This window comes from Diceros bicornis, chromosome 7 (genome assembly GCF_020826845.1).
Source record: "Diceros bicornis minor isolate mBicDic1 chromosome 7, mDicBic1.mat.cur, whole genome shotgun sequence".
In the NCBI taxonomy this organism is placed as follows: domain Eukaryota; kingdom Metazoa; phylum Chordata; class Mammalia; order Perissodactyla; family Rhinocerotidae; genus Diceros; species Diceros bicornis.
Window position 1 is genome coordinate 80,519,435 of NC_080746.1, and position 24,637 is coordinate 80,544,071.

Here is a 24,637-nt window from a genome sequence, read left to right on the forward strand (position 1 = left end):
CATTCATTTAAAAGGCATAGGCACTCAAGTTAAACTCATAACTGTTTTTCTTCCTTTCTTTCTTCCTTCCATCTCAATGTCCCTCCTTCTTCCTTTTCTTTGCCTCCTTCCTTCCTTCCTTCCCTCCTTCCTTCCTTCCTTCTTTCCTTCCTTCCTTCTTTTCTTTCTTTTCTTTTGCTTTCGTGATAGCTTCAGCTTATCCAGTTTTCATGTACTTTTTTTTCCAATATTTTCAGATTAAACAGGAAAGAGCACTCAGGGGATTTCTCAAAGGCCTAAATTCATAGCAAGTTTTGGCAAAACAAACTTTAAAAGCAATGCATCATATATGCCTGCCAATGTGTCCAGCAAAATAACTGCATTTATAATTCCTATAATTCATGGTTATTTGTATTGTTAGATTTAAGAATAAAAAGATGTGAAGACACATAATTATACTTATCTTAAAATCAAGTCATTAAATATTTGCCTTATTTGTTTCTCAGGTGTAACATATCAAGTGTAAAAATTGAGAAAACAAAAAAGAAACAAAAAGCACTGCCTCTCAGGGGCTGGCCCAGTGGCGTAGTGGTTAAGTTTGCGCACTCTGCTTCAGTGGCCTGGAATTCACAGGTTCCCATCCCGGGCACAGACCTACTCACGGCTTATCAAGCCATGCTGAGGGGGCATCCCGTATAGGAGAACTAGAAAGACCTACAACTGGGGTTTACAACTAGGTGCTGGGGCTTTGGGGAGAAAAAAAAAGAAAAGAAAAAGAGGAAGATTGGCAATAAATGTTAGCTCAGGGCCAATATTCCTCCAAAGAATAAAAAAAAAAACACTGCCTCTCAAATAGCATGTAACAATTATCGTGGTTTGTGGACTGCAAATTCTCTGACAGGACTATGTTCAGCCCTCTATCTCTGTTCTTACTTTATTTGCTCCCTTATTAAAATAATTATTGGTTTACCCATTTTAGGAGTGAAACTTTTTCAATTTTGAAGTGAAATTCTGATTGGATTTAATTTCATACCCATGTGGTGAAATAATTAATTAATTATATTTATATATATAAAAATAATTATAATTAATATATTAATTAGCAATTGCACTCAGCTAAAAAGAATAAATGAAGTTAAACAGCAGCTTAAAAAAATAAAGATTTCATTTTTTATTACAGAAAAAGAAGTCTGTCTAGTATGGTGGTTCCCTGATGATGAAATCAGGATTTTGGACTTTGATATTTCTATATACCCATCCATGACTACTATGCCCATTATTTCATAGTCAGTAAAAGGGTTGCTTACAATCTAGAATCCAGCTTTTCTTTTAGATAGAAAAAGGAAAGGCCAGAAGTTAGCAGTTTCTTGCCAACTGAGTCCCTGTTCCCATTTTAAGACGCTTTCTCAAGCCCCTTCCAAAAACTTGTACTTAAGTCTCAGCAGCCAGACAAATAGATCACATAGTTAGATGTAATTGCAAAGAAGGATGGGAAATACAACTTTTTATCTGAGCACTTTGCTACTACAGAAAAATCAGGATTCTAGTAAAAAAGAAAGGGGAGAATATATTTTGTAGCAATTAAAAATCTATATTTATAAAGAGGCAAAGCTAAGATTTGAAGCCGGGTTTTCTAGTATCAAACCTAGGGCAGATCATTGCTAGATCACAGAACATCCCTTAGTTCTGACCTCAGACACATGGTAAAACTCAGATAGAATGGAATAAAATAGAATAGAATGGAATGGAATAGAATAGAATGTGGTAAATCCCTATTTTGTGAATCTGATAAATGTCACAAATATCAGTATATCAATAAGGAGTAGAACAGTTGGGGAAAGCTATATAAATATGATGGGTTATAAAGAATATGTGAAGAGCTTCTTTCTTTTTTAGTTTATTCTCCCAATAATTGAAACCTTGTAAAATATTTTCTATTTGCTAGGCTGACCTTAATTGACTGAACTAGTTTAACTGTCAGAGAAGATTGTGAAATGTCAAGAAGGAGAGAAATATGCTCTGTAGGTGTGAGATACAATGTATTTTAGATGCTTGGAAGAAATCTAAGACCACTATAGCAATATTGAATTACTACTCTTTCCGTTCCCCATTTTTATAGAGTATAGAAACATGTTTTTGCAGAATTATGGGAGCAAAGTTATTATAAATGCTCAAATGGCTTCTAGGTTTAGCGTTTGATAGCTTTGCCCTATAAATCCATATTTCTGACTTTGATCCAACCCCTAATCAGGTGGTATTGAAATCATTACAAGATGTTTGGGGATTATTTGTTTTTTTCTTGGCCCTTGCTCAAAAATTGAGGCATTTACATGATATATCAATGAAGAATACTAAGTAGCAAATGAAAGTCATGTGGAATTAAGTTACTTAAAAATATTGTAACTGCAGATAAATACATTAAAAAGAAAATCACTTATTTTTTAAGAAAATCAGTTGTATGTTAGGAATATGGTAGTTAAGAAAACCAACTTGTGGTGTTTACTTTAAAGAAATATGAAGAAAATACTTCAATGAATGTGGTCAATTCTAAAACTAATTTATTTTATTCTTTAAAAAAAAAAACCCAAGAAACCTCTCAAGCACAGGTTAAAAATTAGAAATCTATAATCAGTATCCATTTAAGCCACTGATATTGTTTAAGCACTATTTCTCTGCCAGTTGATAGACTTATATCCCAACAGAGACAGATTCTAAGTTATGTCTGTAAGTTCACATCTACTCTACTCATATACAGGCACACTTTGGAGATATTATTGCTTCAGCTCCAGACCACTGCAATAAAGCAAATATCACAATAAAGCACAATAAAGCACGAATGTCAAATGAATTTTTGGGTTTCCCAGTGCATATAAAAGTTATGCTTACACTACACTGTAGAGGTGTATTACGTGTGCAATAGCATTATGTCTAAAAACACAATGTACATACCTTAATTAAAAAATACTTCATTGCTAAAAAATGCTATCCGTTGTCTAAGCCTTTGCTGCCAGAGGGTCTTGGCTCGATGTTGATGGCTGCTGACTGCCCAGGGTGGTGGCTGCTGAAGGCTGGGGTGGCTGTGGCAATTGCTTAAAATAAGACAACAACAAAGTTTGCCACATCCACTCGTTTCACAAACGAATTCTCTGTAGCATGTGATGCTGTTTGATAGCATTTTACCCACAGTAGGGTAAATGGAATCAATCCTTTCAAACCCTGCCACTGTTTTCTCGACTACATTTATGTAATATTCTAAGTCCTCTGTTGTCATTTCAACAATCTTTTCAGTATCTTCACCAGGAATGGTTTCTTTGCTTTCTTTACTCATCCATAAGAAGCAACTCCTCATCCATTAAAGTTTCATCATGAGACTGTAGCCATTCAGTCACATCTTCAGGCTCCACTTCTACTTCTAGTTCTCTTGCTATTTCCGCCATATCTGCAGTTAATTCCTCCACTGAAGTCTGGAACCTTTCAAAGTCATCCAGGAGGGTTAGAATCAACTTCTTCCAAACTCATGTTAATGTTGATATTTTCACCTCTTCTCGTGAATTAGGAGTGTTCTTAATGGCATCTAGAATGGGGAATCCTTTCCAGAAGGTTTTCAATTTATTTTACCCAGATCCATCACAGGAATCACTATCTATGGCAGCTAAAGCCTTACAAAATGTATTTCTTAAATGATAAGACTTGAAAGGCAAAATTACTCCTTGATCCATGGGCTGCAAAATGAATGTTGTGTTAGCAGGCATGAAAATGACATCAACATCATTGTACATCTCCATCAAAGCTCTTGGGTGACCAAGTGCATTGTCAATGAATGCTAATATTTTAAAAGCAATCTTTTTTTTTCTGAGTAGTAGGTCTCAACAGCAGGCTTAAAATATTAAGTAAACCATGTTGTAAACAGATGTTCCATCATCCAGGCTTTGTTGTTCCCTTTACAGAGCACAGGCAGAGTAGATTTACCACAATTCTTAAGAATCCTAGGATTTTTGGAATGGTAGATGAGCATTGGCTTCAACTTAAAATCACCAGCTGCATTAGCCCCTCACAAGAAAGTCAGCCTGTCCTTTGAAGCTTTGAAGCCAGGCATTAACTTCTCCTCTCTGGCTATGGAAGTCCTAGATGGCATCTTCTTCCACTATAAGGCTGTTTTATCTACCTTGAGAATCTGTTGTTTAATGTAGCCACCATCATGAATTATCTTAGCTAGATCTTCTGAATAACTTGCTGCAGCTTTTACATCAGCACTTGCTGCTTCCCCTTGCACTTTTATCTTATAGAGACAGCGTCTTTCCTTAAACCTCATGACCCAACCTCTGCCAGCTTCAAACTTTTCTTCTGCAGCTTCTTCGCCTCTCTCGGACTTCATGGAATTCAAGAGAGGTAAGGCCTTGCTCTGAATTAGGCTTTGGCTTAAGGGAATGTTGTGGCTGATTTAGTCTTATCTCCAGACTACTCAAACTTTCTCCATATCCACAGTAAGGCTGTTTTGCTTTCTTATCATTCGTGTGTTCACTGAAGTAGCACTTTTAATTTCTTTCAAGAACTTGTCCTTTGCATTTACAACTTGTCTAACTGGCACAAGAAGCCTAGCTTTCAGCCTGTCTTGGCTTTTGACATACCTTCCTCACTAAGCTCAATCATTTCTGACTTTTGATTTAAAGTGAGAGCCGTGGGACTCTTCCTTCCACTTGAACATTTAGAGGCTTATGGAGAGGCTTGTTAGTAGGGTTATTAATTGGCATAATTTCAATATTGTTGTGTCCCTGAGAATAGGGCGGCTCAAGGAAAGGGAGAGAGATATGCCAGTGGAGCAGTCAGAACGCACAACATTTATTGATTAAGTTTACCATCTTATACGGGTGCAGTTCATGGCACCCCAAAACAATTACAATAGTAACATCAAAGTTCATTGATCATGGATCACCATAATAAATATAATAATAATGAAAAAGTTTGAAATATTCCAAGTATTACCAAAATGTGACTCAGGGACATGAAGTGAGCAACTGCTGTTGGAAAAATGGCACCCTAGACTTGTTTGTTGCTACAAAATTTCAGTGTTTAAAAAATGCAATGTTTGAAAACTACAATAAAGTGAAGCACAATAAAAGGAGGTATGCCTATAATAAATGCCCCATAAGAGTTACTAATATTATTTTAGATGTTCTGAAGAGAGAAGTCAAGATGGCGGCGTAGGCAGACTCCGAACTCACCTCCTCCCATGGACACAGCCAATTTATAACTACTCTTGGAAAAATTACCTCTGAGAGAGAACTGGAAACTGGATAAGAGGAACCCCTGCAACAAAGGACAATCCTAATTGATGTGGAAGAGTCAAAAGTTCCCTTCTGGAGAAGAAAAATGCCACATTCACAAGCTGCAACATGTCACAGCTGCCTGGGAGCAGCCCAAGGGTATGTAGCCCTCTCTGGAGGAGTGGGGGACCTGAGCCAGGGAGAGTTCCTGCTATAGGCATTTTTTGGACCCAGCACTACCTAGACGAGTGGCAGAATATCTGACTTTGCCTGCTACTAACAACATTGGGGAGTACCCCTAGAAAAGCTGGTTCACAAAGAAATTAAAGCCAGCTCTTAAAGGGCCCATGTACAAATTCACCCATTTCAGAAAGCAACCTAAAATCACCAGAAAGAAGGTGCACAGTGCTTTGGTGAAAAGAAACTCACTTGATAGGCTCTGAGTGCATCTCAGTGAGAGGTGAGACCTCTCCAGAGACTGGGACATTGGCGGCGGGCATTGCTGTGACCTGGTGTAGGCCTGCTGACACAGACGCTGGCAAATGCCATTGGAGTTCTCTCCGAGGCCTGCTAGCCCAGGGTCTGCCCCACCCACTAGAGCACCAATTTAATCCAGCTCAGCCATGGCAGGCAGCCAACCCTAGGGACTGATCCCACCCAACAACAAACCGTTGGGCAACTTTTGGGCCTGCTAAGTGAACTGCCTGGATTCTCTGCAGCCTGGTGAGTGGGTCTACCACTGTGGGGCAGGGCGTGCACAAGGAGCAGATGGAGAGTGTGGGGCATTGATAGAGTGTGTGGGGCTCCTGCCTTGGAGAGACTGGGTCCACTTCAGGAGGTCAGGGTCCCTGCACAGGGTAGGACTGTGTTGACTGTGTATGGACCTGTCAGCAGTGGGGCTTGTCAGCTGTAGAAGACTTGAGCTTCTCAAAGAGCTACATAGGGAATTGGCCCCACCTTCCAAAACCTGAAGCAATTGGGTGATCCTGTGCTTGAGGCCAGACCCACCCAGCTGCAATCCTCAGAGAGCTGACAAGAGACTTAAAGACTGGAGGCTTATAGCAACTGTAAGCCCCTGAGCCTAAAATCCAGCCATGTTGGGGGCCTACTCACTTAATAGAAATACTGCAACAGGAATGTGCTATTAGACCATGCAGCCAATTGTGCTGGGGCTCCCCATACCCGATAAAGAGACTGAAAGGCTCACAACAACTACAAGCAGCTGAGCATTACAATAGCTGGCCAGGCGGACAGCTCAGTCTCCCTAGGCATCGACTGGAAGAGTAGTCCCACCACAACAGAAGGACACACGTAGCCCACATAGGGTCACTGCTGAAACATTTGGAACTGGTGACAAGAGGGAAGCACACTGCTGGGCCTCATAAGGCATTACTTATATAAGGTCACCTCTCTAAGATCAGGAGATGTAGCTGACCTACCTAATACATAGACACAAGCACAGGGAAAGAGGCAAAGTGTGGAAGCAAAGGAATACGTTCCAAGTAAGAGAAAAGGACAAAACCCCAGAAAAGGAACTAAATGAAACAGAAATGAGCAACCTACCCAACAGAGAGTTCAAACAAAGAGTGTTAAGGATACTCACTGATCTTGGGAGAAGAATGGATGAACTCAGTGAGAACGTCAACAAAGAAATGGAAGATATAAAAAAGAACCAATCAAAAATGAAAAATACAATACTGGAAATGAAAAATTCACTAGAGGGACTCAAAAGCAGAGTAGAGGATGCAGAAGAATGGACCTGTAAGCTGGACGAAAGACTAGAAGAAATCACCTAAGCTGAATAGATAAAAGAAAAAAGAATTAAAAAGAGTGAGGACAGGCGAATGGACCTCTGGGACAACATCAAGTGCACTAACAACCATGTTATAGGTGTCCCAGAAGGAGAAGAGCGACGCAAAGGGGCAGAGAATCTATTTGAATAAATAATAGCTGAAAACTTCCCTAACCTAAGGAAGGAAACAGATATCCAGGTACAGGAAGCACAGAGAGCACCACACAAGATAAACCCAAAGAGGCCACACCAAGACACATCATAATTAAAATGCCCAGAATTAAAGATAAAGAGAGAATCCTAAAAGCTGCAAGAGAAATACAAGTTACATACAAAGGAAACCCCATAAGGCTATCAGCTGATTTCTCAGCAGAAACCTTACAGGCTAGAAGAGAGTGGCAGGATATATTTAAGGTGCTAAAAGGAAAAAACCTACTGCTAAGAATACTCTACCCAGCAAGGTTATCATTCAAAATGGAAGGAGAGAGAAAAAGTTTACCAGACAAGCAAAAATTAAAGGAGTTTTTCACCAAGAAACAAGTACTACAAGAAATGCTAAAGGGACTTATTTAATGGAGAAAGAGAAGACCACAAATAGGAAAAATTATCTATTTCCATGATAAGAGAGTAATGGATACAAATGCACAAAAAAGAGGTTAGAAATGATATCAAAAACATAAAATGTAAGAGGAGGGGAGTTAAAGAGTAGAGCTTTCAGATAAAGTTCAAACTAAAAAGACCATCAACTTAATATAGACTGCTATATATGTAGGTTACTGTATATAAACCCCATGGTAATCACAAACCAGAAACCTATAATTACACAAAAAACTAAGAGAAAGGAACCCAAACATAATACTAAAGAAAGCCATCAAACAACAAGGGAAGAGAGTAAGAGAAGAAGATAGGAACAGAGAAGAGCTACTAAAACACTGAGAAAAAAAAGTTAAAAAATAGCAGTAAGTACATACTTATCAGTAGCTACTTTAAATGTCAATGGACTAAATGCTCCAAGTAAAAGGCATGGCGTGGCTGATTGTATAAAAAAACAAGACCCATATATATGCTGCATACAAGAGACACACTTCAGACCTAAAGACACTCACAAACTGAAAGTGAACGGATGGAAAAAGATACTCCATGCAAATGGCAATGAAAAGAAAGCTGGGGTAGCAATACTCATATAAGAGAAAATTGACTTAAAACAAAAACTGTAACAAGAGACAAGGAAGGGCATTACATAATGATCAAGGGAACAATCCAGCAAGAGGATATAACACTTGTAAATATCTATGCACTCAACATAGGAACACCTAAATATATAAAGCAATTATTAACAGACATAAAAGGAGAAATAGACAGTAACACAATAATAGTAGGGGACTTTAACACTCCACTTACACCAGCAGATAGATCATCCAAACAGAAGATGAATAAGGAAATATTGGCCTTAAATCACACACTAGAACAGATGGACCTAGTAGATCCATACAGAATGTGCCATCCAAAACCAAAGAATACACATTCTTTTCAAATGCACATGTAACATTCTCCAGGATTGATCACATATTAGGCCACAAAACAAGTCTCCATAAATTTAAGAAGATTGAAATAATACCAAGCATCTTTTTTACCACAATGATATGAAACTAGAAATCAACTATAGGAAGAACATTAGAAAAGCCACAAATATGTGGAGATTAAACAAAATGCTACTGAACAACTATTGGGTCAATGAACAAATCAATAAATACCTGGAGAAAAGTTAAAATGGAAATATGACATGCCAGAATTTATGGGATACAGCAAAAGCAGTTCTAAGAGGGAAGTTTATAGCAATAGAGGCCTATCTCAACAAACAAGAAAAATCTCAAATAAACAGTCTAACAGTGCATCTAAAGAGACTGGAAACACAAGAACAAACAAAGCCCCAAATCAGTAGAAGAAAGGAAATAATAAAAATCGGAGCAGAAATAAATGAAATAGAGGCTAAAAAAAAATAGAAAAAATTAATAAAACCAAGAGCTGGTTCTTTGAAAAGATAAACAAAATTGACAAACCTTTAGCTAGGCTCACCAAGAAAAAAAAGAGAGAAGGCTCAAATAAATAAAATCAGAAATGAAAGAGGAGAAATTATAACGGACACCTCAGAAATACAAAAGATTATAAAAGAATACTATGAAAAGCTATATGCCAACCAATTCGACAATCTAGAAGAAATGGATAAATTCTTAGAATCATACAACCTTCCAAAACTGAATCAAGAAGAAATAGAGAATTTGAACAGGCCAATTTAATCTCCAGTAAGGAGATTGAAACAGTAATCTAAAACCTCCCCCAAAATAAAAGTCCAGGACCAGACGGCTTCCCTGGTGAATTCTACCAAACATTCAAAGAAGACTTAATACCTATCCTTCTCAAACTCTTCCAAAAAATTGAAGAGGAGGGGAAGCTCCCTAACTCATTCAACAAAGCCAACATTACCCTGACAAGGACAACACAAAGAGAGAAAATTACAGACCAGTATCACTGATGAACATCGATGCAAAAATCCTCAACAAAATACTAGCAAATCACATACAACAATACATTAAAAAGATTATACACCATGATCAGGTGGGATTCATTCCAGGGATGCAGGGATGGTTCAACATTCGCAAATCAATCAACATGATACACCACATTAATAAAATGAAAAATAAAAACCACATGATCATCTCAATAGATGCAGAGAAAGCATTTGTCAAGATACAGCATCCATTTATGATAAAAACTCTGAATAAAATGGGGATAGAAGGAAAGTACCTCAACATAATAAAGACCATATGTGACAAACCCACAGCTAATATCATCCTCGGTGAAAAACTAAAAGCTATCTCTCTAAGAACAGGAAGCAGACAACGATGCCCACTCTCACCACTCCTATTTAACATAGTATTGGAAGTCCTAACCAGAGCAATCAGGCAAGAAAAAGAAATAAAAGGGATCCAAATTGGAAAGGAAGAAGTGAAACTCTCACTATTTGCAGATGATATGATTTTATATATAGAAAACCCTTAAAAATCCACCAAAAAACTTTTAGAAGTAATAAATGAATACAGCAAAGTTGCAGGATACAAAATCAACATACAAAAATTAGTTGCATTTCTATACATTAATAATGAAGTAGCAGAAAGAGAAAATAAGAATACAATCCCATTTAAAATTGCAGCAAAAAGCATAAAATACCTAGGAATAAACTTAACTAAAGAGGTGAAAGATCTGTACACTGAAATCTATAAAACATTGCTGAAAGAAATTGAAGGAGACACAAAGAAATGGAAAGATATTCCATGCTCTTAGATTGGAAGAATTAAGATAGTTAAGATGTCCGTGCTTCCCAAAGCAATCTATAGATTCAAAGCAATCCTTATCAAAGTTCCAACAACATTTTTCATAGAAATAGAACAAAGAATCCTAAAATTTATATAGAGCAACAAAAGACCCGGAATAGCCAAAGGAATCCTGAAAAAAAAAGAGCAAAACTGGAGGTATCACATTCCCTGATTTCAAAATATACTATAAAGCTATAGTAACCAAAACAGCATGGTATTGGCACAAAAACAGACACACAGATCAATGGAATAGAATTGAAAGCCCAGAAATAAACCCACACATCTATGGACAGCTAATCTTCGACAAAGGAACCAAGAACAAACAATGGAGAAAGGAAAGTCTCTTCAACAAATGGTGTTGGGAAAACTGGACAGCCACATGCAAAAAAATGAAAGTAGACCATTATCTTACATCATAGACAAAAATTAACTCAAAATGGATTAAAGACTTGAATGTAAGACCTGAAACAATGAACTTCTAGAAGAAAACATAGGCCGTATGCTCTTCTCGACATCATTCTTAGCAACATATTTTTAAGTAACATGTCTGACCGGGCAAGAGAAACAATAGAAAAAATAAACAAATGGGACTACGTCAAACTAAAAAGCTTCTGCACAACAAAGGAAACCATTAACAAAATGAAAAAACAACCTAACAACTGAGAGAAGATATTTGCAAACTATATATCTGATAAGGGGTTAATCTCCAAAACATGTAAAGAATGCATACATCTCAACAACAAATAGACTACCAACCCAATTAAAAAATGGGCAAAAGGCCTGAACAGACATTTCTCCAAAGAAGATATACAGATGGCCAACAGACACATGAAAAGATGTTCAAAATCATTAACTATCATGGAAATGCAAATCAAAACTACAATGAGATACCACCTCATGCCCGTCAGAATGGCTGTAATTAACAAGACAGGAAACAACAAGTGTTGGAGAGGATTTGGAGAGAAGGGAACTCTCATACACTGCTGGTGGGAGTGCAAACTGGTGCAGCCGCTGTGGAAAACAGTATGGCGATTTCTCAAAAAATGAAGGATAGAACTACCATACGATCCAGCTATTCCACTGCTAGGTATCTATCCAAAGAACATGAAAACACTAGTGTGTAAAGATACATGCACCCCTGTGTTCATTGCAGCATTATTCACCATAGCCAAGACTTGGAAGCAACCTAAGTGCCCATCAAGGGACGAATGGATAAAGAAGATGTGGTATATATACACAATGGAGTACTACTCAGCCATAATAAACGATGAAATCCAGCCATTTGTGACAACATGGATGGACATTGAGGGTATCATGCAACATGAAATAAGTCAGAGGGAGAAGGTCAAATACCGTATGATCTCACTCATAATAGAAGATAAAAACAACAACAAACAAACACATAGAGACAGAGATTGGATTGGTGGTTACCAGAGGGGAAGTGGGGAGGGAGGAGGAGGGCGAAAGAGATGGTTAGGCACATGTGTGTGGTGATGGATTGTAATTAGTATTTGGGTGGTGAACATGAGAACATGATGTAATCTATGAAGAAATAGAAGTATAATGATGTACACTTGAAATTTATACAATATTATAAACCAATGTTACAGCAATAAAAAAAAAAAGAAAAGAAAAAATAAACAAATAAAGTAGGAGTCATGTCCCAAGAAAGAAGGAAAGTTCAATCAAGAGAATAGGAACTGTATCTCAATAAAATATTTGGAAAAATAAAAAATAAAAAAAAAAGAAGCTTATGTTCTGGTGCATAAATAGTCATATGCTTGTTCCTCGCTGTAGGGAGTTGTTTGTGTGTCTCTGGAAAGGAGTTCAAATAGCATCCTGATACATAAAGAAGATATTATGGGAGGGGATTAGCATGCCAATCCCCAAACTGTCCATTTGCTACATCAAATCCAAGGCTGGATAAGGAATTCCTGATTTTAGAAACATTTATTGAGTGACTACTGTGTACTAGACAGAATGTTAGACTTGAAGCCAATTATGTGATAAAGACAATATGATGTGATGGGAAAAAAGGAATAATTTTATTGAAAATAATAATAATAATATTTTATTGTTGTTCTTAGTGTTATTAGTGAATCTCTTACCACTTTTATGCAATCCGTGGTTTAAAAATTACAAAATGCAAGATTACTTGGGTTAAAAAAAAATCTTTCTGGGGAAATTAAGCAACCTTTCCAAAGTCATGTTCCAGAGCCTATGCACTTAACCCTTACACAATAACTCCTCTCGCTATGCAAAGTGAGCTAGTGTTCCTACTATTAGGAAACACTCCACATTCTTCCCATCTGGAGACATCCATTGTTAACCCCTGGGCGCACTGCTTTCTAGATCCTCTGATGTGAGATTACAACTATACCCTCTGACGCATGAGAGCTCTATACACACACAAACAGTTATTTTGAGCTTGTCTTTAATTTTTTTCCAAGCAAAATTAAAAAACAACAACAACACATTTCTTCCTAGCATTAAATGGCTAGAACCATCCAAATGCATCCCAATGCCACTTTGTCAGTAAAAGGAATGACGCTTTCTGTCCTTCTGAAAAATTATGAGGAAGCCACGTTTTGTACACCCAGCAGTCTCGCTTACTGAGCTGTGTCTGGGCCAGGAGCTTGCAAGCCAGGCATTCTAAAATAGCTTAGAATGTTGACGCGTATTTAGAATTGGACTGTGTGTAATTGTTTGACACATAGCTTCTGGGCAAATGCATAACCAAAATGAGAGGATTTCCGCTTATATTTTGCTTACCTTATTTAGAGCAGTAAAATGAACTAGTTAAAATTTTTTTATCAATAGAAGGAATTCTAGAGCAAAAACTACAATAAGGATTCCTGACAAATAAATATTTTCTCTCTCCTCATTTGCAAGATATGGTAAATTGATGAATTTTTTTCCTAATAAACACTATTCAATAAAAATGACTTGGAATAAAATAATGTAAGATGGTGTGAAAGTCAAATTAGGAAGGCTCATTAAAGTCTGTACATCTTCCAAGGACGTACAGCCTTGAATAATTCATTAGCTGTTTAACGTATTTACACACCCTTAAAAACCATGCAAACTGATTTTATTACTGTTTTTTTTTGTCATTTTGAAAAAAGATTATATATATTTTTCATCTGTGAAACTCTAAAAGTTTAAATGCAAAATAATTAGCATTGAGCTCTTGCTAATTAAATAAGCAGAGGAGATTTACCTCTGCTACGCTAGGTACTCAAATTAAGAGACTGTCTCACTGCATTAAACAGAGTGCATTTATCACGGATAAACTCTCAGCCTACTTATTTGATATGACAGTTAATGGGTAAGGAAAATGAATCTTCCCAGTGTTGTAGGCAACATGCACAGCTGTCTTGCTTCTAATTGTCTGATCTAGAAGTTTGGAAGTAAATAGAGAGAATATAAACACTATTGTCCTTAAACTGAACCAGAATATAATGAAACCTAAGGTAAGTTTCATTTCTGTAACTTGACTAGTCTTATCGAACTAAATAAAAAGAAGAAGAATTTTCAAGATGTGTGCATGAACACATGTGAGCTGTATTCAAACCTGATTAAACATCAGGGGATGTATGGCAGCTTAAATCATAAAATAGACATAAAATTGAAATAACTAGGCTATCCTGTGCTTTGAAATATCTTGAAACATGTCTATTCAGAAATTGTGTCACCAATTTCTTTTAATATTGTCATTTATTAATTTATTCATATTTATTGAATTCCTGTTACATGCCAGCCACTATGTTAAGTGCTACAAACATAGCTATGAGGAATAGCACGTGTCTCTTTCTTCTAATCCTTCCTTGTAATGTATTTTATAGGACATTTCTGAGAATTTTGTGGTATATGCATTTCCTCACTTTATCCTCCTGAGAAGCAATGCTATGAAGGAGGGATATTATTTTCCCCATTTCTGTTCTTCCTTTTTTTAAGCTTTATTGAGGTATAATTGATACAAACACTGCACATAGTTAATGTATGCAACTTAATGTTCGGACATATGCATGTACCTGACACACTATTGCCACAATCAAGGTACTGAACATATCCATCACCTCCAAACAATTTTCTCGTGTTCTTTTGTGTTTTTTTTGGAGTTTTTTGTTTTTGTTGTTGTTGTTTGTGGTAAGAATATTTAACATGAGATCTATTCCTTAAACTATTTTTATGTACACAATACCATATTGTTAACTATAGGTACTATATTGGACAGCATTTTCTCCACGTCCCTGGTGAAGAACGGCTGTGCAGAGAGGTGTACCCAGCAGTTTAGTAGCGGGGCAAGGAGTCACACCTCACTACTACCATCTGTAAACCATGATGTGAGTGCACTCTGCTGAGTTGAAGCTGTTATTTTATTCTTCATTGCTTCAATTCAGGGTAAGTAAATTGTGTTTTTCTCTAACACATATAAAATAATCAGGTAATATTCATCAAGATTCTTGCTAACTTATAAAATGTTGATTCTTTCACAGACTCTAACTATAACCTATTTGAAAGTTTTTAAAATATTTTTCTCGATGATTTTCCAAATGAGACTGAGGTTGGCAGTCCACAAAATTATCAACGTGATTTTTGCTCATTCTAATCCTGCGTTTGTTTTCTGTAAGAAGACAGTTTAGAGAGATGAAACTGCAAATAAAATGAAGCTATAGTCTACAGGGAGAAGTAGCTGACATTTTATGGTAAGCTTTTGGCTTTAGAATTTTCAAAAGTTAGAAATATAAAACCAAAAGTCTTGTTCCATTTTCATCAATCTGAATTTTTTTTATGTAGATTTCAAAACTTTTGACTTAAAGTCAAACGTATTACACCCTTGAAAATAATAGGGCCTCAATACATGTTGGTTTTCTCATGCTTTCCTCTAAAATTTTGCTAATGGTATCCAAATTTAGTATATGTGGTTGGTACTGTGTGTCATATTGAATTCAGGAATAATACACATAACATAGTTCTAGCAAAAATGTGTGTTTTCTGACTTGGGTAACAGATTGATAATCTATGAATTCAGTGTTTTAGTTCTGCCTCTGTTGCTTTAGTAAGGTATATACATTTTCTTAAATATCTTTATCGTTTATTTATCAGTCAATTTATAAAATAGTAATATAAAGACCAACTATTTCTTCAATCATGAGTAAGTGGAAAAGGAATGTATGAAACTAGTCCAAATCTTTCCCATAGATTTATGGTTGACATGTGGTGAGGAGGTGAGAGCATTTGAGAAGGCTGATCATATGCAGCCATTGCTCTGATTTGACCAAGGGTGTTAAGGGCGATAATCGCAAGAAGGAAATTGCTGAGTGCTTTCATGGAAGCCTCTGCGGCCAAGTCTTGCCACAAATTCCATCCTTGACTACTGGCCTTCCTTTATAATTGGCAGAGTAAAATTTAAGCAAACCTTAAAAGACGCTCACTGTGTCTAGACTATTTATTCCTACAGATACAGAGCTATTACTATATCAACTCAAAATTCAAACAAACTCGTAATCAATCAAACAAGCTGTAATTTCTTAGCTAGCTGTTAGAAAATGGCTTCCTCTGTCCCCTTGTTCTCTGCTCTGCCTGTGGGCTCAGTTTTTTCTTACGCAGGGCTCTGGACCCATAGCAGAGAGTTTACGTTAAGAGAGAGAGTGCATTATATTGATGAGGGCTCAGACACTGGAACCAGATTGCTTTGTTTGAATTCTTGGCTCTGTCCTTTTTTCCAACATGAGAGTTTTAAGTGTGTATATTTGAAGTATTTAACACTTTTCCCAATATATTTCCTACATTTTCAAAATATATTGTGAGACACTTCCATGTTGAAATAGCTTATTGTGGCTTGATAAGTCCAAGGAAACTTCGCCCTCTTCATTTCCAGCTCTCCTTTGTCCTCACTATTCTCTGCTTATCTTCATCTGTCTTGACAGAGAGTTAAACTTTTTTTTGTCCTTGTTGGCTCTGTCTATTACTCTAGACTCTGGGAAGTGAATTAACCTCACCGTCTTCAATTCCTCATCCCTCAGATGGACAAAATGATAGTATCTACCTCATATTACAAATATACACACATACGTATGTATGTATATATATATACATGTGCATATATATTATATATAATATTATATTTATAGAAAATTTAGAGTAGCAGATTTCACATAGAAGGTACTGTGCACTAGTGTTGCAAGGACCTTTGTCCAGGATCCCTAAGACTCATTCTTAAATATCATTAAATTTCATTCCTTTGCTGATGCACTGTTATGAGAATATGAACCCTAATTTCACTCTTTACTTATACCTTCTTACGCTTTTACTCTTTTACCGTTTGATGTGTTGTAACCGACTTCTGCCTTCACCCACCCGTCATCTCCCAGGTCTTATCTTTATTCCTAGCCCCACCACCTGCCACCGTAGTCCCCTACCTGAAATTCTGGTGTGACATCTCACATGCCCTCTGATACCTAAGACATTTGTAAGTTGCTCTTTATATTTAATCCCTAAGCCTTGTGCTGAAATTGACATTCATTTATTATTGTTCACCTGGAAAGAAAATCACTAGCCTCTAACCATTCTGTAATTATACCTCTGATATATTGCTCTCTAGGTGATTAAGGGTGAATAAATGTCTTAATTTCCCTTGATCAAGCAGAGAGCCGTCTGTAATCTGAGTGCTGTTGCGATAGGAGATTTTTCACAGTCGTTTAGGTCTCTTAATTGAAGTTACTAAACTCAAACTACCTCCATATTAGGAAATAAATTGTGCTCTAATTTTCTGAGCTCCTTGATAAACGGGCAGCAAAAGTAGAATTCTTAGCACTTAGCCTATTGCCTGACCATATTAGGTACTTAATAAATATTTATTGAGTTATATGTCATAGGAAAATGATCTGGCAAACTGTAGGATGAAAAAGTTACTGATTTGAAAAGGAGCTAGATGAAACAGTTTAGATATTATTTATTTTGAAGCTCTTGTTTATACTATAGGCACAGTTATAGATCTAGAAAACAAAAGTGGTAACAGCTAGTTTTTTCCCTTGTGGAATTCACTGTTTAGATTCATCGGAGGTTCTAAAACACTCACAATGCACAAACACATACATGTGCACACATCTACACCAATAAGACACACAGCACAACACCACCACAACACATCCTGACAAGGGTGTGAAGCATGTTGACACTTAACAAAACATGAGAAGAAAATGCTGTTAAGAAGGTATTTAATAATTTACCTCCCATGAACACCAACCAAAGACAAAGACCCGTTTCTTACAAATGTTCTACTCTACATTTCTCTCCATGTAGGTTGACTTCCTCTGGTTACTTCTTATCCAATAAACACTTCAATTTCCATCAAAATTTTCAAAGAGATATGAATGCAATAAAGCATTTCCTTTTGGACATATTTGTTTTATTTTTGAATAAAAGGAACTCCAGATCTTGCAGTTCGTTGGGAAAAAAATGTAAAGTTTACTGAATTTAGGCCAGATTTTTATGAAGCATGTTTTTCAGAGCAGTAGTCCCATAAGATATTCTTGGGAAAAGAATTTCTTAATCAAATAGGTTTCAGAAACACTACATCCTATGTCTCTGTCTTGGAGCTTGAGAGTGAATTTAGGCATATTGAAGTATCTGAGAAGATTCTTAATACAAAAACATGTATAAGATGAGTTGGCCAAATGATTCTCAAGGTTATTGGAGCACAGAACTCCCTTTTTTCCCCTCCTTCTATTTGTAGCTTGGGTAAGACTGGTATTTTGAGGATCATCTTACATTAAGCCAAATTTATACTGATTCTATGAAGCTCAAATGATGAGATTATACATTTTTTCATATTACTCATAGAGGATTCTGGAGTAGGCATTTAGATTCTTGAATGATCTTCTCTTGTATTTGGCACTAGGAATGCCAACTAGCTGGCCCCTATATGAAACATAAAAAATTTTCTTTTATTATTATTATTATTTAATCATGCCCACCTGGGTGAAGAGTGTTGTCACTTAAATACTCTCCCTGTGTAGTCTGAATGCTGAAACACTGAAGGGGGATTGTAACCATGAGTAGACAAGCGAGAAACAGGGACAGCTCATAAGGAGGCTCTTCTCTTCCATCAGATTGTCTGTTCACTTGATTTTTATGCCTTGGAAGACTGTAGGAGCACCACAGTGAATGTTATCCTTGAAAAAACAAAAACTGTTTCAACCATCTGTACATCCAGTGAAGCTGTGTTTAATTTGTCCAAATGCTATAGCTAGAATCCGAGACTGTGGCTTACTTGGGAATCACCAGCCAGTGTCAGATCCAAATTAAATGCTACTGCTCTTAGCTTCTTGAGTCACCATTTTAAGTCTCACTGTGCCACTTAGACCAACAGAGATACTTTCTCTAGCTTACTTAAAAAAAATCTTACTTCTGCACTTCATAATGTTGTATTCACCACTCTTTTTTCTATTTAAATGGTACACACCCTTCTCCTTTTTAATTGAGAAATAACTAACAAACTTCTGACCTTTTGTGTTCCTCAGTTTCTGATGAAAAGGACTTTCTCAAGAGTCATTGAGAAAGCCTTTTTGGATAACGTATTCAATGACCAAATGAAAATAAGAGGAGAAAAAATTGCTAAGGTGACTCTTGTTCTTTTGATTGTTATATGGACCTACATTCTTCCATTTTCTTTTTCCTATTCACAAAAGTAAGGTGAAACTTTGACATTTTATTCTAGAATCATGTCGCTAAAGTTAAACATTAGATGGTTCTAAAGGTTTAAGCGTAAATTTTAATTGTTGAAGACAAAACTAGCCAATTTGTGACAGTCATGATAAGGAGAAACAAAAGGAATTGACAGCACAAAAGGTTCAAAATGCAAGTTCTTTTTTTTAACAAATAATTCTAAACTTTCCCTTCATTTTTTTCCCACCAGGAATACTTCTGCTGCCAGTTAGAATACAAAAGAACAGAAAGAATTTTGTTCCAATGGTAGCAAGAAAAACAGACAAAATAAATTAAAAATCATACCTCTCTATGAAGGTAGAGAAGAGTGGTGGATTTAAAGCTCAGCGAACTGAATTCCACAGAGAAAAGAACTCTTCAAAGAAGAGAAGAGAGCAGCTGCCATTCCCATCTGTGGGTCATTGCCAGGTTTGGATTCAGACCACCATGCCGGGACTGAGGACAGCGAGGGCTGGTAGAGTGGACTGTAGATTGGAAGAATCCCAACTCAGCTAGCGATTATGCCTCTCCCCTGACACCCCCGCTTCGAGTTTAACTGAGAAAGAAACAGTGAGTGAAACCCTAGTAAGTAAAGGGAAGTCACCTAGTCTCGAGGGTTTTCCAAATGATTGGATTCAAAGTCTTTGTGAGATTGAAGCCAATAGTGAAGCAAACCTATCTGAAACTTTAGCCAAGCCTTCCAGCTCAAATACAGACACCATCACAAGCTAGCAGAACAGAGCAGAGATCAGAATCGAGTCCAGAAATAGATTCGTATTTATATAAACCATTGGTTTCAACAAAAGTGCCAATGCAATTCATTTGTTTTAAGAAAAGTGCCAATGAAATTCAAAGGGGAAAGAAGTTTCTTTAAGAAACATTGGAAAAACTTGATATTCATATGGAAAAAAATGAACTGACCTTTGTCATATACCAAAAAATGAATTTGAGATAGAGCATAGCCTTATAATGTAAAAGTTAAAATTATCTAACTTCTAAAAGAAACATAGCTGATGTAGCAGGCTGACTCTAATCTGTCCTCCCTTACGGTTGTTGTACCTGCCATGGGACAGACATTGCAACTGTGTCCCCATCAGCTTTAGCCTCCCTGTCAGTGACAAGCCCTCACATGTAGCTATGCAGACATAGACTCAACCCTGCAGGTTACTCCTGTGCAGTAGCTACGCACAGGACCCAAGACTGGGCAAGGATAAGACCTCATCTTTCTCCGGGAAGACCATTCAGGAGACCAGAAAAATGGCCTTGGGGCTCTTGAGAGCCAGGAGAGAAGGGGCATTTGTGTCATTCCGTGATGTGGCTGTGGATTTCACCCAGGAAGAGTGGCAGCTGTTGGGCCGTGCTCAGAGGACCCTGTACAGGGTTGTGATGCTGGAAAACTACAGCAACCTGGTCTGCTTGGGAATTCCATTTTCCAAACCGACACTTGTCATTCTGCTGGAGCAGGGGGAAGAGCCCTGGAGAGACAAGAAAGAACATATGCCCAGCCCCTGTTCAGCAGATCCAAGGCCAGAAATTCAACCTTATTCCTCCTCTACTCTGGACCTCTGCAGTCAGCAATTATGCCAGCATGTGTTACGTGATCATCACCTTCCAGTCTGCCCAGGCTTGTTTGCAGGAACTCTCCAAATAGCAGGTCTCTGCCCAGCATATCAGAAGCAGCAGCAGCAGTAGCAACCACTCTCTTTTGAAAGCTTCTGGAGTGACAGAGTGGAAGGTGTGGTCAGACAAGGGGGCTCCGAGTTCTTGTTTGGGAGGACAAAGCAGAGGATTACTTCAAGAACTTTCTGCAGCCCACCTGTAGGACAGCTACTAAGCTCAAGGGAAGTCAAGACCGTAGTGGAAATAAAGTTCAGCTCAGCTGAGAAGACAAACACTTTCAAAAAAGACAAAGTATTGAAGTGGGTAGAAATCTCGGGATTTGAAGTAGTCAATTGTGGAAATTATGGGCTGGGCCTTAACCGGAAGTCGGCCCTCTTCATTCATCAGAAGACACACTCAGGAGGAAAGCCTTATTTTTGCAGTGAGTGTGGCCTAAGCTTTAGCTATAACTCAGCTCTCATCACACACACGAGGTCACACACAGGGGAGAAGCCTTACCTCTGCACAGAGTGAGGGCAGGCCTTCAGCCAGAAGTCAAACCTGGTCACACACAAGATGGCACACTCTGGGGAGAAGCCTTTCACATGTGAGGAGTGTGGGCGAAGCTTTAGCCAGAAGTCAACCCTCATCAGACACCTCAGGACCCACTCAGGAGAGAAGCCCTTTGGGTGCCGGCAGTGTGGGCGAGGCTTCAGGGATAAGTCAAACCTTATCACACACCAGAGGACTCACTCATGGGGGAAGCCTTATGCATGCAGGGACTGTGGGAGGCTTTTTAGAGATAAATCAAGTCTCAGCAAACACCAGAGGATTCATTCAGGGGAGAATGCTCATCTGTGCAATTACTGTGGCCGGACCTTTAGTCAGAAGTCATACCTCATAAAGCACAAGAGGACACACTCAGGAGAGAAGCCTTTTGTGTATCCGGAGTGTGGACGAGGCTTTAGTGATAAGTCAAATCTTACCACACGCCGGAGGACACACTCAAGGGAGAACCCCTATATGTGTGCAGAATGTGGACGAAGCTTTAGTGTTAAGTCAGCTCTCATTACATACCAGAGGACACACTCAGGAGAGAAGCCTTACATGTGCAAAGAATGTGGGAGAGCCTTTAGACATAAGTCGACTCTCATTGCCCATCAGAGGACACACTCAGGAGAGAAGCATTTTGTGCGCAGGGAGTGTGGACGAGGCTTCAGACAGAAGTCACACCTCATCAGTCATCAGAGGACACACTCTGGGGAGAAGGCTTATGTGTGCACCGAGTGTGGGCAAGGCTTTAGCCAGAAGGCAAATCTGGTCAGGCACAAGATGGCCCACTCAAGGGAGAAGCTCTTTGTGTGTGGGGAGTGTGGGCGAGGCTTCAGCCAGAAGTCGGCCCTTATGAGACACCAGAGGTCACTTCTGCTGTAGAGAAGCTTTAAGCACAGGGAGTGTAGGCAAGGCTTTAGCAATAAATCATACGTTATCATGCAAGAAAAGACAACTTTAGGGGAAATCTCATGTGTGCAACAGATGGCCTTCTGAGATAACTCTCACCAGAGGACAGGAGAAGACCTACGTATGTAAAGCAGTGGTTCTCAACTAGAAGCGGTTTTACCTCCAGACGACATTTGTTGATGTCTGGAGACATTTTTTTGTTGTCACAACTGGGAGGCTGCTACTGGCATCTAGTGAGTGGAGGCCAAGGATGCTGCTAAACATCCTATGATGCACAGGACAGCTCCCATCAGCAAGGAGTTATCTGACCCTGTAAGATTTGGACCCCTCCAAGGCTGGCTTTGGCTCCAGAACCCTCCCTGTGGTTTGGTGGGAGATTTCTCAGACTGCTGCAGCTGAGTCTTCCTACCCCACCATCCTTCCCTCCCCTTTTCCTTCATATCTGAATCTGATGCCTCTCTCTGCCTTCTCTGACTTCCTTTCCATTTTTTCCTCAATGTGATTTTCCCAAGAGTCTCTTGCAAGTCTAATCCTGTCTTCTTTCACAGAAGACTCCAACTAACACAGTTATGAAGAGAAAATGGTAAGTTTACAGTGAAGCAGCTTAGCCTGCATCACCTTCACAAAGTCAGCCACTAATATTGGGACAGGTTGATGCCACAGGCCTACTAATAGGATTCATTGAAAAGGATAGCATGTCTTTGTTGTTTTTTAATATTCCTGCCAAAAAATGTGTAACCTAAGTCTTATCATGAGAAATCATTAGATAAACCTAAATGAAAAAATATTCTACAAAAACTTCCCCTGTAGTCTTCAAAAATAGTAAGACCAAGAAAGACAAAGGAAGGCTGATAAACTGTTCTAGATTAAAGGAAATTATGGAGACATGACCACTTAATACAGTGCTTGATATAGGATTTGATCCTGGACAGAAAAAAATATAGTCACAAAAGACTATGGATTAGAGAATAGTGTTTAATCAATGTTAAATCAATGATAAATGCAGTGTAGTGTGGTCATGGAAGTCATGTCTTTGCTCTGGAAATACACAGGTGAATTTTTAGGGGTATAGACACACAGTGACTCCAACTTATTCACAAATTGTTCAGAAAAAAATGGTCTCAAAGTGTTCATAGAAAACAAAATGCGTATGTCAAGTATAAATATATTTTCCAGTAGAGGGGGTAGGAGAGAGGGAGAGAGAGAGAAAGAGAAAAAGAGAAAGAATGGAACAAATACAAACCAAGCATTGGCAAATCCACTTAAAAGATATACGAGAGTGCCTTATACTTTTCGTACCACTTTCCTCGAAGTTTGATAGTATATCAAAATAAAAACGTTAGCAAAAAAGAGAAAAAGGAAGGGAGGAAAGAAGGAAGGAAGGACAAAAAAGATAGAAAGGAAGGAAGGAAAAAGGCAGCTCCGGGGATGCTGGGTTGGTTGGTGGTTGGAATAATCACGGTTACAATTGGACCTACATAGCCCGGAACAACTCAACTCCTGGAGAAATTAGAAATGTTAGCTCATATCCTAATTGTCAGATAGAGGAAAAAGGCTTGCACTTTCTGTGAAATATCCATACATTAGTCTCCAAAAGTTTTTTTAAAATATACAGTGTTCTGAATATATTTATTTATTTGTTTATTTATTTATTTATTTATTTGTGAGGAAGATCAGCCCTGAGCTAACATTAGTGCTAATCCTCCTCTTTTTGCTGAGGAAGACTAGTTCTGAGCTAACATCTATTGCCAATCCTCCTCCTTTTTTTTCCCCAAAGCCCCAGTAGATAGTTGTATGTCATAGTTGCACATCCTTCTAGTTGCTGTATGTGGGCCACGGCCTCAGCATGGCCGGAGAAGCGGTGCGTTGGTGCGCACCCGGGATCCTAACCTGGGCCGCCAGTAACGGAGCGCGCGCACTTAACCGCCAAGCCACGGGCCGGCCCCTCCTCTCATTCTTTAGAACTGGGAAAACCAATCACTAAACCCTGATCTAGTTAACCATATTATGAAGAGGCACTAAATTTAAAATTTGTTTCTCGTAGTTTAAACTCTAAATAAAAATTACACTGCTTGTCTCAACTCTGCCTCTTGCTTCCAAAGCTGATATGTTTCTGTGATTCTTATTTAGAAATGTTTTTATTTCCAAATTTTAAACAGAATATCTGCTTTCTCTTAGGGCATCTGCCTAAGTAGTTTTCTTTTTCATAAATAAATTTTTAAAAACTTATATCATCTTCAAGACTGAGCAAGACTCTTCTGTCTCTCTTTCCTGTCTCTCTTTCACTGTCTCGCTTTCTCTGTCTCTGTCTGTCTCCCGCCCTCTAATGTATTTAGACCAACAATGTCTCCTAATTTAGTAAATATAACATCTTAGTTTTTGCAAATTCAATTTCAAAGGAGGAATAACCATTAAAAGTCATAAATTTTCATGGTTGACCTATTTTCATTAATCAA

General features: G+C 38.0%; 1 protein-coding gene across 1 annotated transcript; it reads left to right on the forward strand.

Annotated features, from left to right (window-relative positions):
* Positions 1-20,822: 20,822 nt before the first annotated feature.
* Positions 20,823-23,785, forward strand: LOC131409164 (zinc finger protein 343-like; the record flags this gene model as incomplete). Its single annotated transcript, XM_058546314.1, is given in 1 exon segment — positions 20,823-23,785. A coding segment is annotated over 1 exon segment (1,332 nt), but the record flags the coding sequence as incomplete, so codon positions are not given.
* Between the last annotated feature and the right edge of the window lie 852 nt (positions 23,786-24,637).